The 16,831-nt window shown below is 40.0% G+C and overlaps 1 protein-coding gene across 2 annotated transcripts in view; it reads left to right on the top strand.

The window, feature by feature from the left end:
* The window catches only part of piezo1 (piezo type mechanosensitive ion channel component 1 (Er blood group)), a 58,250-nt gene that overhangs the window by 5,625 nt on the left and 35,794 nt on the right, over positions 1–16,831 (top strand). The window contains exons 8-19 of one of the 2 annotated variants that reach the window (XM_031877262.1): positions 823–1,001; positions 1,259–1,407; positions 1,982–2,140; positions 3,333–3,439; positions 4,494–4,660; positions 5,128–5,304; positions 10,206–10,331; positions 10,648–10,848; positions 13,645–13,849; positions 14,553–14,657; positions 15,863–16,019; positions 16,574–16,817. In XM_031877262.1, coding sequence (XP_031733122.1) covers positions 823–1,001; positions 1,259–1,407; positions 1,982–2,140; positions 3,333–3,439; positions 4,494–4,660; positions 5,128–5,304; positions 10,206–10,331; positions 10,648–10,848; positions 13,645–13,849; positions 14,553–14,657; positions 15,863–16,019; positions 16,574–16,817 — 1,976 coding nt within the window. Of the gene's footprint in view, positions 1–822; positions 1,002–1,258; positions 1,408–1,981; positions 2,141–3,307; positions 3,440–4,493; positions 4,661–5,127; positions 5,305–10,205; positions 10,332–10,647; positions 10,849–13,644; positions 13,850–14,552; positions 14,658–15,862; positions 16,020–16,573; positions 16,818–16,831 lie in introns of those variants that run through there. The other variant, XM_031877263.1, reaches the window with a different exon arrangement.

Raw genomic sequence — 16,831 nt, 5'->3', positions numbered from 1 at the left:
ACACACACACACACACACACACACACACACACACACACACACACACATCCCTGTTCCTTGATGATAAAACACTCATACAGCATGTATACAATACAGCCCATAGAGAGTTTCTGATTGGGTTTACAGAAAATCATTAAGTGTCAATATACCCAAATTTACACACACACACACACACACACACAGACACACACAGACACACACACAAAACAACGTTTCTGTTTTCTAGCCATTAAAACATGTGCACCAATTGCTTTTTATATAATCCACATAACATTCATTTTTCATTGAAAAAAACCAAACTACTCTGAAAACTTTTGACAATACTAAACTATTGACATTCACCTCCATTGTCTTGAGATTATAAAAATTTATTTTAGAAGTATAATTTAAAATGTAACAAATATCATCAGTATTTAATGTTTAAGTAAAAGTTCAATACCAAACTAAATAAAATCTTGTAGACACCAATGTGAAATCCTTCAGCAACAATTTGCTTTGCGGTGAACATCAGCATCCTCAAGACCACGTCCTTTCACAAGCGTTCTTTTCATCCTCTTCAGATGATTAACTTTTCTACAACTCGTTAAACTCTTTTTTAGTGCCACCATCAGGTAAAATCTTCAGCTTTGTTCACAAACACAAACTTTCTAGTGATGAAATGTGTTCCTAGTCTGCAGAGCATGACACATGTTTGTTTAACCCTGTTTTACAGTTCTTCTTACCATGCACAGTATCTTTCTGATGACTTTTCATTTTACATTTTACCATCAACATCTTACTCCTCTTCCTTTCCCTCCTCTCTATCCCCTCATCCTTGTCAAGAGGGGGCTGGTAATGAGTCAGTGCTGAAGGTTTTAGGAGGCATGGTGATGAGCTGTTATGCCAAATACTGGATCTATGTGTGTGGAGGGATGTTCATCATGGTCTCCTTTGCTGGAAAACTTGTTGGATACAAAATCATCTACATGCTGCTGTTCCTAATCTGCCTCTGTCTCTATCAGGTAGGAACAATTCAAGGTTAATTTAGATATCTCATCAGATATTTTATGTTTTATAAACAGAATTCTCACTTCAGAACAATGTTTGAGTGGAACCCTTAGTATTTTGCTATTTCCTTTGTGTTTCTTGGTTTTTGACCACAAGTTGAGTTTTGACAATTTTGTTGTAAACACTCTTCAAACGGTTGTTGTTATTTGCACATATTTAGAAATACATGTTAATTCCTCGTGTATTAAGTGATTAAGATCCTATTTCCAAGGTGTACTATTCTCTGTGGAGACGTCTGTTGAAGCTCTTCTGGTGGCTTGTTGTAGCCTACACTATGCTGGTGCTGATATCCATCTACACTTACCAGTTTGAAGACTTCCCTGGATACTGGAGAAACTTTACTGGTTTTACTGAAGAGCAGTATGTTCTTTTACATTCTCTCTTCATGTCCCCTGCTGATACTTCTCTGTGTCTGCTTCTATTTCAGCAGTAGACTGGTTCTGTTATCATTAGTTTGTAGTATGTGATTTCTAGATTAAATAGAACGTTATAATATTTAAACATTATCCCTGCCTAAAGGGCTATTTTATTCATAGCCCACACACCCCAAAACATCCCAAGCATAACTACAAAGCAGATGGAGGTAATTAGGCTGGTTGTCCCAACAGTTTATCTTTGTCTCAAAAATATACTGTTGGGTCCTTATTAACCCCGTGTTCCTTCCACTCTGTGAGCAACATGTACAGTTTCACTACCTGAGTCCAGATTTTATGTGCAACAAAACACAGTAATGTAGCAAAAGGAAAGATGGAAGTTTAAAACTGAAACTGGGGGGCTGTGGCTCTGTCATCAGTGTATGAATATGTGTATTGATGGGTGAATGTTGACATGTAGTGTACAGCACTTTGAGTGGTCGGAAGACTGGAAAGACGCTATATAAATGCAACTCCATTTACCATGTACCTTTGTAATCGTGCTCTTCTGTCCTCCTCAGGTTGGCAGCAATTGGTCTGGAGACGTTTGCTCTGTCTGAACTCTTTAGCAGTATTCTGATCCCTGGCTTCTTCCTGTTGGCATGTATTCTGCAGCTGCACTACTTCCACAAGCCCTTCATGAGAATCACTGACCTGGAGCATGTTACACCGATACACAAGTAACACAAACTTCTTACTCCTAGTACTTATGTCTTAGCACATTATTGAAAGCCACAGTGAATTGGAAGTATGAATGTCTCTACTGTGCCATCTGGCGTGTGACTTATTCCTGAATGACACCAAATATCTTGGTGGGCGTTTAGTTACAAGTTGGATTTGAATCACATCTGGTGAGAGATTTTAATTAGATCAGTAGAAGGACAAAGGATAAATGAATAAATCCGACAACCAACACATTCTTCATAGTTATTGCTAGCTAAAATCCAAACACAACACGTCCTCTTATGATATCATTCTGCTACCCACTACAACCCACAAACTAACATTTAAGTTGAGTTTTACATCATGTGCAGGGTTAACTAGTCACTCCAATTCACATTTGACTGGACTATATTTGCCCCTGTATTGAAGATGAGTCATCAAAACTATCATAATGTTTTACAAGAAGATAAAAGGGAGGACTTTCTGTATAAAAATACTGTAGAGAATATATATATTTCAGATAAATGAACAATTACACAGAATACGGAAAATATTTTTTGTTCTATTTCATGTGTCTTAGAAGTAAACAGGGTCCTGTATTGATAGTGCTCCATCTATGGAAATTAAAAGAGAATGAGAGATGCCAAAAGAACAACTGACCATGCTGCAGATCAGTCAAAGTCTCTCCAAGTCATTAAAAACAATACAAATATGAAACTAGTGAATGAACCCACAAATACCTGATCATGTTTCCCGAGAAAAATGTTTCAAGCTATTTTCATTCTAGTATAAGATAAAATTTCACACCATTAGTTGAATGACATACAGAAATGATCACTACATTATAGCTTAACACTTAAAAATGTTTGTATTGAATTATGTACTGATTTTTTTATATAAATATACTGTATACATTTTTCAAAGGAATGTTTTGACACACAAACATTGTATTTAATTAAAAAATATATATATATCCTATCATGAATTAAAGTCTCGGAAAATTAACAGAATGGTCCAGTCTCATAACGTTTCTCTTTTCACGACCAACATGTTAGACTGGAATGTAGTCACTATATTTCTGCTTACAGCCACAGATGAATATCTATATTCAAACATCTGCTTTTTGTGGTGGTGTTTCCTATTATCATGTGTCACCTAAGAATTCTACATTTTCCTTTTGCAAGAACTAATGAGACAATCTGCCTCCAGGAAGAAACACAGTGAGAGGACTGAGCAGATTGACTCTGGTAATGTGGGAATGAACTTTGAAGAGGAAGACGTGGTGACTAACATTGATGAGGAATCTGAAGACGAAGGTAAAAAAACAACAGTGGCAGTTTATATTAAAAACACATTTTACAATTCAGTTTTTACTTATGGACACACAAGTTAGTAATTATATTGTTCTCATATATTTATAATTACAATTATTTTTTGCAGCATTGCATGGATATTTGCATGATTAGACAAATGCAGTGCTGAGTGGCCTTTCTATATATTTCGTATTTTGACTATATCTAAAATAATAGTGATGACCCCCAGTTTCTCTTTGAGTCTTCCAGCTACTCTGTAGTCATATAAAGCTTTGTTACTCCAGGAACGATAGCCTGGTAAGACACATGCACACCCATTCTGCATCAACAATATATGTTCCAACAGGCATGATGTTATGTTTGTATTAGCCATTACAGTAATATCAACATACTCTCCTGGAGGATGTCGGACGGACAAACGGACAGACGGACGAACAGACAGATATGACTATCAATAATGACTTGATTTATACCTCAAAATAAATAGTATAGCAGCACCTAGTGGTAATTTTTGGTGCTAAACCAGTGCACAGCATCACCTTACTTCACATCTCTGGAAGCTATTATTGAAGGCAGTTTCGCTGCAAATTGGTGATCACAGGAAGACTCCACGACGAAACAGTTTTCAACCGCCACATGTCTTGGTTGTTTTGGTCGGTCTAATCTTAGTTTGGTTTAATGAATTTGGTTATTTCACCACTGATTTTAACTTATTGTTAAAGCCTTTGTTTCTGATTTAGTTTATGACCCCAGTCAGCCAAAGCAGTTATAGAAGACAAAAGAAAATAATTGATAAATCAAAATGACAGCTGGTTGAGAACAGTGATTGCTGTGATGGATTTGGTGTGTATTGGACACTTCTGCTAAAGTGTTGCTAGCAATATGAATTTTGATCAAGAAGTGAGGTTTACATAAGTGTTTTTCCTTGTTAAAACATTTATTTGTTGACTTTTGATAATCTTGTATTTCTTTGTGAGTACACTTCTCAATTTTGTTTTCTTTTTCTCCCCTCAACCTCTCACTCTTGTTCATCCATCCCTTCTCTTCCCTTGCTCAGTGGAGTTGATGCCCAGTAAGTGGGGTCTGGTGATGGACAGGTTGTTGGTTCTGTCCAGAAGGTTCTCTGACAATCTCACTAAAGTTCAAGTGTTTCTCTGGAGGCTTCTGGAGCTCCACATCTTCAAGATGGTGGCCTTCTTCTCTGTGTGGGTTTCACTTGAAGAGGTAATCTGTCTGTCTCTCTGTCTGTCTGCCTATCCATCCACCCATCCATCCATCCATCCAGAATGTTAACTTAGCAGTGGACTGACCAGTAAACAGAAAATACGTATTTTAGGCTGCTGCATTCAACAAGGTATCATCCAACATTTATAACACAACCATTAAGCCAGCCATGAGTCTGAAAGGGGCCACCCACAGAATAATCCTAATGTGTATGTGCTGTAGGCCCAAAACTGAAGAAATCTGAAGAACGTTTTTGGCAAATGTGCTAGATGAATGGGGCACTATTTTGGAGCACAGCATCAAATCAGTATCAAAATGTTCTGAACATCCATGTTCAGAACAGCTTGTTTTGGATTTAGTCTGAGAGATGAATGATTTGCACATATATGATACTTGACGTAAAGCTCTAAAACATTAAATTATGAAAGGCTGCATTATGATCTGAATCTTATCCTGTTTCTTTGCAGCCATCTGTGATGAACCTGGTCTTGGTGGTGTTGTGGTCTCTGGCGATGCCCTACAGTCGCTTCGGGCCCATGGCTTCCTGTCTGTCAACAGCCTGGGTGTGTGTCATCATCGTGTGTAAGATGTTGTACCAGCTCAGTGTTGTCAACCCTGTTGAGTACTCCAGTAACTGTAGCCTGGTAAGACACACATGCACACACATTCTGCATCAACAATGTATGTTCCAACAGGCATGATGTTATGTTTGTGTTAGTCATTACAGTACTACCAACATACTCTCCTGAAGGATGACAGACGGACGGACAGACAGATATGACTACAATAATGACTATCAATAAATGACATTGAAGTTGCAACAATAACTTTAAAAAGGGGGAGAATTTTGATGTGCATATATACAGTACATGTGTGAGGTGGACATAGTGGTGCACAAATTGAATGCAAAGTATTTCTAGCAAGCTTTCTTCATTTCTTCAGGTTTTTGTGCAGTATTGCTGACATCACGGTACTATTTAAAGTCGGAAACAGCTTTACAAGCCTATGCGCTGTAAGTTCAATGAAGTCGGAAAATACTCGTTCCTTTTCTCTACCCCCAAGTGAGCTCCTAGCAAGTGGGTGTGCGCTAACTGCAGAACTGTGGATCAATGAGGTTGGGAACGAGGAGTTGCTCCATGACTGTCTCATTAGCTTTCACTACCTGATATAAGAGGCCATTTTTCACTGCAAAGTGAGGGTATGAAGGAGTTAACCTGGTTCCCACCACAGCTCCCTCTAGGACCTGGACATTTCTTAATGCATTACCAAGGGTTGGGTCCTGTAACTGAGCTGTTCCATACTGCCCTTTCAGCGGTGGCTGTTCCAGAGGGCCAACATCGTCACCTTCACTTGGCCCAGGTTGAGGCTCTGGGTCCTCCGTGTCCCCCGGTGTCGACTCCGTGCCACTAGAGTCTCCTGCCAAGGCTTGGACTATCCCTGGTGAGGGGGGGCATGGTTCTGCAACATTAACACAAGATTTATTTATTTCATTATTTTTTTGCTTACGTTTTCGGGGTTCCTGCCTGAGCCTCGTTTGGGCTTCCCTCCACAGCATTTGGAAGGCCGGGCAGTCCCGACCTATCAGGACGGGAACTGGAAGTGTCTTGATTACTCCCACCTCAAGAGTAAACGTGCCCTTAGTGGTTGTCAGCTTTACAACCGTGGTTGGGTACACATGGGTGTCTCCATGGACACAAACTACTGGAACTGGGTCTCCGTGAGCAGGGGCCGATGCCTCCAACACCGATTCATGGATCAGGGTCCGGGCACTTCCAGAATTGAGCAAGGCTTCTACATCACGTTGATTCACTATTACTGGGCAGGTTGGTCTGCGGTCTCCCCGTTCCCCCAGGAGGGCAGCAAAGTGGACATGTGGGCTGCTAGCAGACTCTGCTGTGGGCATTGGCTCATCGGGCTTTTCACATTGCCATGAGATATGGCCCACTTTGCCACAGCGATAGCACTGGTGTGCCTTAGGGTTCAGGAATCCTCGTTGCTGCCTAGGTGGATTAACGATTCTATGGGGTGGGCCAGAGTGAGGGTTGGCTGGTTTAGGACCTTTTTGGTGAGGCACACCTGGTCGTGCGGGGACAGAAGTGATAGGCTCTTTACGGGTAGGGCGGAGCATGTCTGAGGCCGCCTGGAACTGCTCCACTGCTTCCACCAACTCTGAGGCAGTTGATCATTTTTTGTGACTGATTACTTTTTTAGCTTCATAAAAAGCTCTTAGATAACGGTCCATAACGAGAGTCTCTATAATGTCTGTGGGGCTGCTCTTGTCTGGTTCCAGCCACCTTTTCGTCACTCGTATCAATTCATGCATTTGGGAACGTGGAGTTACTCCATTTTGGAAGGTCCAGTTATGGAACTGTTGAGCCATGCTAAATTTAGTCAAACCATCGCTCCCTTTAACTGGTCATATTCTTGCTCAATACTGGCCTCTACATCTTGATAAGCTTTAAGTGCCTCACCCGATAGAAAAGGAGCCAGGAGTCCAACCCACTGTGTCTTTGGCCACTCCTCCCGAGTGGCTGTAGCTTCAAACGCATGAAGGTAAGCTTCCACATTGTCAGTCTCTCCCAGTTTCGGGATGAAGTCAGCGGCTTTGTTTTGGCCTGGGTAACTGTTGAAGCTCCTGCTCCTTCAGTTGGTTGGCCTTTATTTGCTGTTGCAACCAGGCTGCCCCGATTTCCTGCTGGGCCCTCTAGCTCTCCACCAGCATCTGCACCAGTTGCTCCATTTGGGTTGGGTGGTCGTTTGTGTTAAGTTCTGCAAAAAACTGAGTCAAAGCTTCAATATCTTCCGTCCCAATCATCAGCACTTAAGCCCCAGTGCCTACATTCTCCACCATCTGTAATGTCATGAGAGGTCACTAGGGCCGGCTAGGGTGGGGTGGTGCAAGGGAAACTAACAAAAACAGACAAAGTCAAAAGGTTCTCAGAATAAGATCACGTTTTTTTTCTGATTCGGCTAGGCCACTTAGGAAAGTCTCTTTAGCAAAAATCAAAAACAAACAAAGAAAAAGCGTCCCAGCGGAGATAATAGTTTGTTAAGCAGAACTATGTTAGACAAAACTCAATTTAGAATGTCCTCGGTTTTTCTCCGACAACCAGGTCTTCTTCAGTTCAAATCCTCCTCCCTCTGGTTCGGAACTTTACTCCATGTAGGTCTCGGAGCTCCTTCACGCCGTGTGCTCTCTCTCATCTCCTTTCCTCCTGCAGCTGTCTTAAGTCCTGCCTCTTCTTCTGTGGTGTTTAACGGCAGCTTGCATCCTTTTTGTTGCATTACTGCCATCTTACGGTTTCATTCAGTTTCTATGTTCCCAACTATTAAACTTTCCCCATCAGTCCCGTTGCTCGCAAAAAATGTATAGATAGATAGATGGATAGACTTTGTTTCAGACTCAGGGTCCAGAGAGACAAATACATAAAATGACATACACAAACAATAAATAAAGCACCTTCTTCCCACATTACTAGATCCCCACTCTCGTATATTATTCAGCTCTCTTCCTCTCATCCCTAATCTTTGTTTTTCTCCCAGCATGCCCCTCCTTTTTGAACTATGTCTAATACAGGTGGTGATAACATGTTGTACAGTTTCTGGTGCCTGGCAGTGCTCACAGAGACTGGTTGGATGTTTCCCTATCATGTGTAGTGTGCTGCGTAGGTTGATGTGCCCTATTCTTAATCATGATATTCTAACCTCTTCTCTCCTGTTTCCTCCCCTGTATCTTACGCTGCTCAATTTACTCTGAATTGAATCCCCCTCGTCTCCTGGTCCCAATGTTGTTGCCATACTTTGTTGATATTTTTCCTGATGATGGCCTTTCCCTCTGCTTTGGATAATTTGATACATATGTCTACTTTGTTTTTCTTTAGTGCTTGTTTGGCTAGTTTGTCCACTTTTTAATTTCCTCTGATACCTACATGTGCCGGTATCCAGATAAATATAACTTCAGTGCCTCGTTCTATTGCTCTAGAGCAGGGGTCGGCAACCTTTACTATCCAAAGAGCCACTTTGCCCTATTTTCCACCAAATAAAATTTGTCTGGAGCCGCAAAAGCAATTTGATATCACAGCTTATAAAGTTTTATATATAGTTATATTATATATACAAAAACTATAGTTTGTTGTATTTATGAAGAAGAATAAAGACAATTCTTGACATTTTATTGCAATTTTACCTGTTATAACAATATCAAACTCTTATGAAGAGGAGAAAAAAACTTGCTCAGTTTGCTGCAGCAGTTGAGAAATCACTCTTTTTCGCTCATCTCCAGCGTGATACTTATCACCATATGCTGTGTGTTTGTTCTGGAAGTGACTTTCAACATTACATTTGTTGCACATACCAAGCATACAGGTAAACCAGCATCGTTGGCAGTGAAAGCAAATGAATACGTCCACGCAGAATTAAACTCTCTATTTTCCTCCCTGACTTTTCTTTTTTGGGATTTATCCATTGATAGTTTGCTGAGGGCGGGGGTCTGAAAATCATGATTAGCCACCTGCAGGGATAGGCTCTTGACAGGCGTAATAGGGTAGCACATTTTAATCGACAAGATATTAAAACATTTTTATTTAGGGTCAGGTATTACTGACTTTGTTGTCTTTACTAGCAGCTGTCCAGTTAAAGTTTGCATTTCTCCGGAGGAAGCAGCTGTTATTGGAGCGATTAGCGAGCAGCGTTACCAGCAGCGTTATGAGACCTACGGAGCGGCCATCTGAAGTCACGTTAGCGGCTTTGAGCAACTAATCTACTTCCTGTTTACACCGGCACCCACCCGCATGCAGTTTTCTCCGAGATTTTGTATCGTCAATTACTGAATCATCATTTAAAATTGAATACGTAGGCAGGGAGCAGGGTTTCTGCAGATACAGACACAGCCACACGCTGGTGGGCTTGAGATGATTGAGAGGGATTATTTTTGTACGAGTCTATAGTTTTTTAGGAAAATGCTGCATAGTATACCTTTTTAAGGCTTATGCTTTATCCCCATACATTATCCCCTCAGCTGCAATGATCTATATTTGAGACCAGTATGCGTTGCTATTGCTTTAGATCAAGGGTTTTTACCTTTGCAGCAGCATTGTATTATGACGCAGCATCTTCTGTTGCTGAGCATTTGGAAATGCAAGTATGTGTTTATGAGTTTTGGCAGGAAAGTCAGATTTGAAATCAGAACTATCAGCACCTGAGGAGTGTTTCTGTCACTTGTACTGATCAACACCTAGTCTTAAGCCTCTCACAAATATATTGTTATCCTTTTTGTCATTACAAAATAGATTCAGTAACCCCTCAGTCATGGCTGATGAGTATTGCCAAGACTGTAGCATTGTTCAACTTTTCAAAGGCAGCAAATCCCAAGGTTTCCCAACACACAGTTTGTGTTAAAATAAAAAGTAAAGCAATAAAAAAGAGAATGGAACTAAAGAGGCAGCAGTGCTCTTTCAGGACAATGACCATGGACCCTTACTGCTTCTTCGCTAGAACAGCAGAGTCCCACTTATGATTTTGTTTCTTTCTTTTTTTCCCCTCACAGCCTTTAACAAATGAAACCAACCTGCTAACAGAAGAGATGATAAACTCCTCTCTGTATAAGGAGCCAGTAGACCCAGCCAAATGGTTTGGCATCAGGAAAGATGCCACAGTACTGGGATACAGCAAGGTAAATTCATATATGTTTCCTCAGTGAATGGTATGGCTCTAGTTAGAATGCTACTTTATCAGATTTATGAAGTGAAAAGATTTGGGCTGTATATTTTGTCTAAAACTTTGAATATTATGCCCAAGTTTTAGTACCGAAACCAAATTGATGAGAAAAAAACATAGATATATATATATATATATAGAGAGAGAGAGAGAGAGAGAGAGAATTGACTTCAGTCATGTTAATGTTCATTTCTTTTGTGTGTTGGGTCTGCTTTTCCAGTAAATGACTGAAGTCATAATTTAACTAGTGTCATGAATGTTTTTTTTTTCAGAATCATTTAATAGTGCTGATGTTGTTGGTGTTTGAGGCGACAGTGTATCGTCACCAGTCTCACCACTACCGTCAGCTCCAACGATCTCCCCCCACCATCCTTGCTCTGTTCCCTGCTGCCACCAGGGACACTTTACACCAGGGCCTCATACCCTGCTTCAAGTACCTGCTCAACTACACCTTCTACAAGTTTGGATTAGAGGTAGCTGGGAGAGATCACCTTATCACTGGGCTTTTAGTAAAGTAAATTTAATAAAGATAGTTATCGAGGGAAAAATAATTGAACCTTTACTTTTACTTCGAAAACCCAAGGGGAAGAAATACCTACATTAAGGCAGTGGTGGACGTGCATTTTATACCTGGGCCTTCACTGCTGTCCTGCAGCTGAAATACCACCTTATAACCACATTTTGGCGCCACAGCTGTTATTCATTTTTAAAGCTGTAACTATGTACATCTTAATATTAAACCGTTCGGTACGAGTTGTCTGAATAATGCTAGAGCATTTAGAAAATGCAAAAGCCTAAATTCAGGAAAATATAATGTTCTCAGCTGGTCTGGCTGTGGGAGCCACAGTCATTGCTTAATGACAAGCCGCGACCCAAAGAGATTAACATTGGATTTCACTTTCACAACATGAGCGTTGAACGTACTGCTCTGCAATGTCTTTCCTCGGCTCAGGTTCCTCTATCATGGTGCATCTCACTCAGTCAGAATGCATTTTGATTGGCTGAGCTGCATCACGTGATGTGATTCACTACCCATCAGCCTCTGCTGGCTGTTAAGTTTCGTTTCACGATAGTCACGTGCTCGCCCACTGACCAATCACAGCACAGCACCTCGCGGGAAAGCTACACACAGACACTGGCGGCATGTAATGCTGACGTCATTATAGGCCGGCGCGCAGGCTCTGATAGTCAAAGAATACGCCCAACATGTCAAACTAAAGATCTGATTGGTTGAATACTATGACAATCAACAATATCGTCCCCATTTACTTTAATCTGCACTGGCTGCAGGTGAGACTCTGCAGGCCTGGGCCTGTCTTCTTACCTGGAGACACAGAGGTGAAATCTGATTGGATGAAAGCTCTACTTAAAACAAGTTGCACTGGAAGCAGAGCAACTGAGGAAGACAGTAGCTGTGCAATGAGAAAATAAGATAATGGGAAAAATATTTTTATAAATTATAATACATGTAGTGTATTTAAGAAAAATTCTTAAATTATAAAATAGTTTTTTTTTTAAAATATATATAGCTTTGTGATTCTGTTTAGGCCAGCAGAGAAGGCCTTGCAGGCCCTGACGGCCCGCCACTGCATTAAGGAAATGGGTGGATCTGATACATGGTGTGGACAGAAACTACAATCTAATATGTCTGAAAGCTACGAATATATTGAAAGGCTTTCCCTTTTTCTCACTATGTCAGAAAAAATCATATATAATCAAAAAACACACCGTTTGTTGCATTTAACACCATATAGTAATGTAAATCAAATTAATTCATGTCCGACCTGGTCGGCATACAGCGAACAAAAAGCCATGGGGCTACCATTTATACTCCAACACAATAAACAAGCTTGACATTCACAAATTATAACCCCAAACCCAGAGTCCCATCAGTCCCAAAAATCCATAATTCAATTTAAATAGTCCGATAGTAAATAAATTCCCAAGGCCAAAAATAATATTATTAACAGCTGGAAGCTTGGCGAAACGCCGCTGTTCCGTAATCTGTGAACCCACGCTATCTCACCACAGTCCATTTAGTTGGTGGGTCTTTCTTGCAGTTGTCCAGTGAAGTTTCACGATTTATAATCCACAATAATAATCTGTCTGTCTGAGCACTCTATACTCTCCGCCACGTCATTTCTCCCCTGTTCCATTTTATACGAGCAAAGAAAATAAAAATAATAGTAACAATAATAAAAACCCTATTCATAACCTATGTTAACATTGCAGGCCTCTGATAACACTTGCAAGTACAGCACTTTAATTCAATTCAATTCAATTTATTTTGTGTAGCCCAAAATTACAAACTTCCCTCTGAAGGCTTTACAATCTGTGCACATATGACATCCTCTGTCCCGGGACCCTCACATCGGTACAGGAAATACTCCACCCCCCCAAAAAAAAACTTTAATGGGGAGGAAAAAAAGGAAGAAACCTTAGAGAGAGCAACAGAGAAGGGATTTGTCTCCCAGGATGGACAGAAGTACAATAGATGTCATGTGTACAGAATGAACAACATAACAGAGTTACAACACATTAAATGCATATATATATGATTCATATAATGAGTAAGCAGAATAATGATGGAAAGATTACGACTACTAATAACAGCAGAAGTGGATATAGAAGTGGATATAACAGCAGAAGTGGATATAGTAGAATAATAATAATAACCAAAGCAGTAATGGTATCGGCAATAGTAATACTATGTACTATAAGTACTCATAATAATGACAGTAGCAGTGGGTGTCAACTTGGACCACGGCAGGAGGCAAGACCATAGTCCAGATATAACCATGATCCACGGAAAGCTGTGAGGCAAGAAAGCATAAAGACTCCAGGGAAAAAGCAAAGTCAGTAATGTACGCGTTAATGGTATCTTTAATAGACATAGTAATGTGACTAATAATAATAATGATAGTAGCAGTGGGTGTCAGCAGGGCCATGGTAGGAGGCAGGACCAGGGTCCAGATATAACCACGAGCCATGGAACCTGTGAGGCGATAAATATGCGAAGGAAAATAAACACAAAACATGTTCCCGTACAGCAAGATAGAATGAGGCGATCATTACAAATTGCTATAAAGTTTTCTTTTGTACATTTTTTTAGATAAAAGATAATGACAGACTAATGTGTCCTCTTGTAGACTGTTCCAGATAATCAATGTTTTGTCAGGAAAAAAAGATAATCAAGTTGTAAAATGACGTTGTTTTTTTAAAGTTACGTTTTATTTCAATCTCCAAAAACATGCTCTCTTTTTTAAAAGATTTGCTTACTGATGACGGTAAATGTGATTGGCCAGCGGATGAACTTCTTGGTGATAATCCATGGCTGTTGGTTGGTAGCCATCTTGGTGAGGCGGCGGCGTGCAGCTATTGCCAGGATCTGGCCCAAATATTGTCTCTTTCTGTCCATCTTCATGATCTACCAGTATCTTCTGTGTGTGGGCATACCGCCTGCTCTCTGTATAGGTGAGTCCTGATATGCAGTTAAGTGCAACAAAAGATAACACTATAAAAGGCAACAATTATGTGTTTTACTATTGTAGGTGTACGGATAGAGCACCTGTACTCTCTGGAAGTGAATGTCTTTCATCTGTGAAATATCATACATACTGTTTTTTATGTCCATAATCCATTGGTTTTGTAGATGAAAATGTTTTTAAGCAACCCATGCACCCCAATAATCTACCAACATACACCCACATGAACTCACACACACAACCTTTACTTGGGCTCCTCCACAGAATTAATTTACAATATTTTATGAAATGAATACAAAGCTGACACTACAGTATGTAATTATATTCATAGTGAGTAAAAAGCAAGAGAAACAAATTATTTCACAGTGTTGGCATTAAATAAACCATTAGATTAAACCAGGTGTGGTCTAAGTTTTTATTGTAACAGCAATTCACATTCAGAAAATTAAATAATTTTACTATCATTGCTTCCTGCATTATATTATATCATTAGGTGATAATCTGTCTGATTCTGTTTTGATTGATCAATCATTCACAACATACTTTTTCTTCTCTGCGTAGTATTGAAATGTTGTACATGTATGTATGTATATATCTCTGTACCTCTCTCGCTCTCTCTCTCTCTCTCTCTGTGACATCGTGTAAATAGAGTACCTACTTTTACCTTTCTATCTGTCTTCCTGTTGTTGTAGACTACCCATGGCGGTGGAACACTCCAGTGTTGATTAACTCAGCTCTCGTTAAATGGATCTTCCTGCCTGACTTCTACACTGTGCCGAACTCCAAAAACCTCATAGGTCAGTTTGTGTGCATATTGTGTGTGTGTTTGTGTGCGTGTGCATCCGTGTGCCTGTCGGTGTCAATACGTTATCTGTATCAACCAAACAAGTCTACCTGTTAGATTGTCACCTTGTCTGAATAATACTGCATATTCTCCATATCCTCCATATTCTCAAATAGTGGCACTGGTGAAAGACCTGTTATGTCAGTTTGATCACACTTTAGTAGGAACCCTCCGTGTTTTCTGATATGTTCATGTTTTAATTTGCTGTTGATGCTGTTTGCGGTTTGAACTCAACACTACCTCAATGTTTACTGTGGTCTTAAAAATTCAGTATAGTGTACATTTTCACAGCACCAATTCCATTAGTACAACAGCCATGTCCTACGCTGTCATTCTGTGCTCTCTTTTTAGTAGAAGTACTATTTGCACTCAGTAGAACTGATTAATTTCAAACACTACATTTTTTTTATGTGTTAAGCTATTGGCAATGCACCTAATGTACAGATGTTGCACACTTAAAACCTTCCAGTGGGTCAGCAGGCATAATTCTGCCTTGTCCTTGTTGACTTTCCATGTGATACATCGTTAGGAAGGGTTGAGTTTCACTGAGTAGCTTATGAACAGTGAACGAAAGAACGCAAAATAGGAGCACTTGAAATTAATCAGCGAAAGAGAACAGAATCTAGTTAAAATGTGGTGGAAATGTAAATGTTGCTGCATTTAAAGGGAAAATGTACCACCTTTTTATGTGGATGCCCAAATCAGTGCTGAAAGTAAATGTAGCCCATTGAAGAAATAAATTCCCGAGTGCCTTTTAACAGGTAATTTACAGGTAATTAATCCCCCCATGTTACCCCCCCCCCCCTCCCCCAAGTTGTTTAGCTAGTCTTTATAAGTGACTAACCTTTAATGTTTGAACTTGAAATACCCATATTATTATTACTATTATCTGGCACTTGGCCATTATTTGAAAATTCTTAGTAATTGTATGACCCAAGCAAAGCACAGAACCCCCAAATGCTTGGAGCGCCGACTAAGTGGCAGCCCCCTCACTTTGACATCTTTCCACTAATACATGTTTATATGCACTGTGTGTGTGTATTTCTGGGTTATGTGTGTGAAATGAGTAACAACAACAGAGTGTTACAATCAAATTCCTCCAATTAATTAATTTTGATGGTGATGATGATGATGTATTGTGTTGTTGTGTGTCCAAAGCGGACTTTGTGCTGCTGATGTGTGCATCCCAGCAGTGGAAGGTGTTTGAGTGTGAGCACACAGAGGAGTGGATGGTTCTTGCAGGAGAGAACACAGATGACCCTGAACCAATGGAAGGTCGACTATTTAACCCTGCACCCAATTTCATCAACTGCAGGTAAATACAGCATAAGTCTGTCCGTCTAGCCATCACTCTGCCTGTCTAATTTACCTGTACATAGTATGGAACGGTAAGTTAGGATTCAAAAAATAAGATTTAAATATATGAAAATGCAGCCTATAAAACAAACAGCAAATCTGGAATATAATAAAGTTCCCTGAAGTATAATAAACATTGTAACCAGATATGATTTTAGCTCTCTGGTAGATATGTATGTAATGGAGATACATACTGTATGTCTGGTATTATTGTACTGCAGTTTTCTTCTTAATAACCAACATACAGACAGATACCAACATTTTTGCCATGAGCTAAATTTGATATGAATATTGGCCAAGCTGATGTATGGTTGGACTAATGATTTCATTATTCAGCTGTTGGTTGAATTAGTATTAAGTAGCAAAATGGCAATTTGAAATTTTGAATAAAAACAAGAAGTTGGACTTGCATTTTAAATAGCACCTAGTCTTGCTCTGACTTTCCTCGCTCAGTTTGTCGATAAAATCTGTATTGTTTGGACATGAAATGTTTCTTTTCTTGTCTTCCTCCAGGAGTTACCTGGACATGGCTAAAGTTTTGGTGTTTCGTCACCTCTTCTGGTTTGTGCTGTCAGTGGTCTTCATCACCGGCGCCACGAGGATCTCTGTGTTTGGATTGGGCTACCTGCTCGCTTGCTTCTTTTTCCTGCTGTTTGGGACCAGGCTTTTGGTCAAATCATCCAGAACCCGCCTTGCCCTGTGGGACTGTCTCATCATCTACAACGTGGCAGTCATTGTATCTAAAAATATGTTATCTGTAAGTACTAAACT

This window comes from Anarrhichthys ocellatus, unplaced genomic scaffold (genome assembly GCF_004355925.1).
Source record: "Anarrhichthys ocellatus isolate YVR2014 unplaced genomic scaffold, GSC_Weel_1.0 scaffold131, whole genome shotgun sequence".
NCBI classification, from domain to species: domain Eukaryota; kingdom Metazoa; phylum Chordata; class Actinopteri; order Perciformes; family Anarhichadidae; genus Anarrhichthys; species Anarrhichthys ocellatus.
The sequence above is the reverse complement of the archived record's forward strand: the minus strand, read 5'-3'. Positions and strand labels throughout refer to the sequence as shown.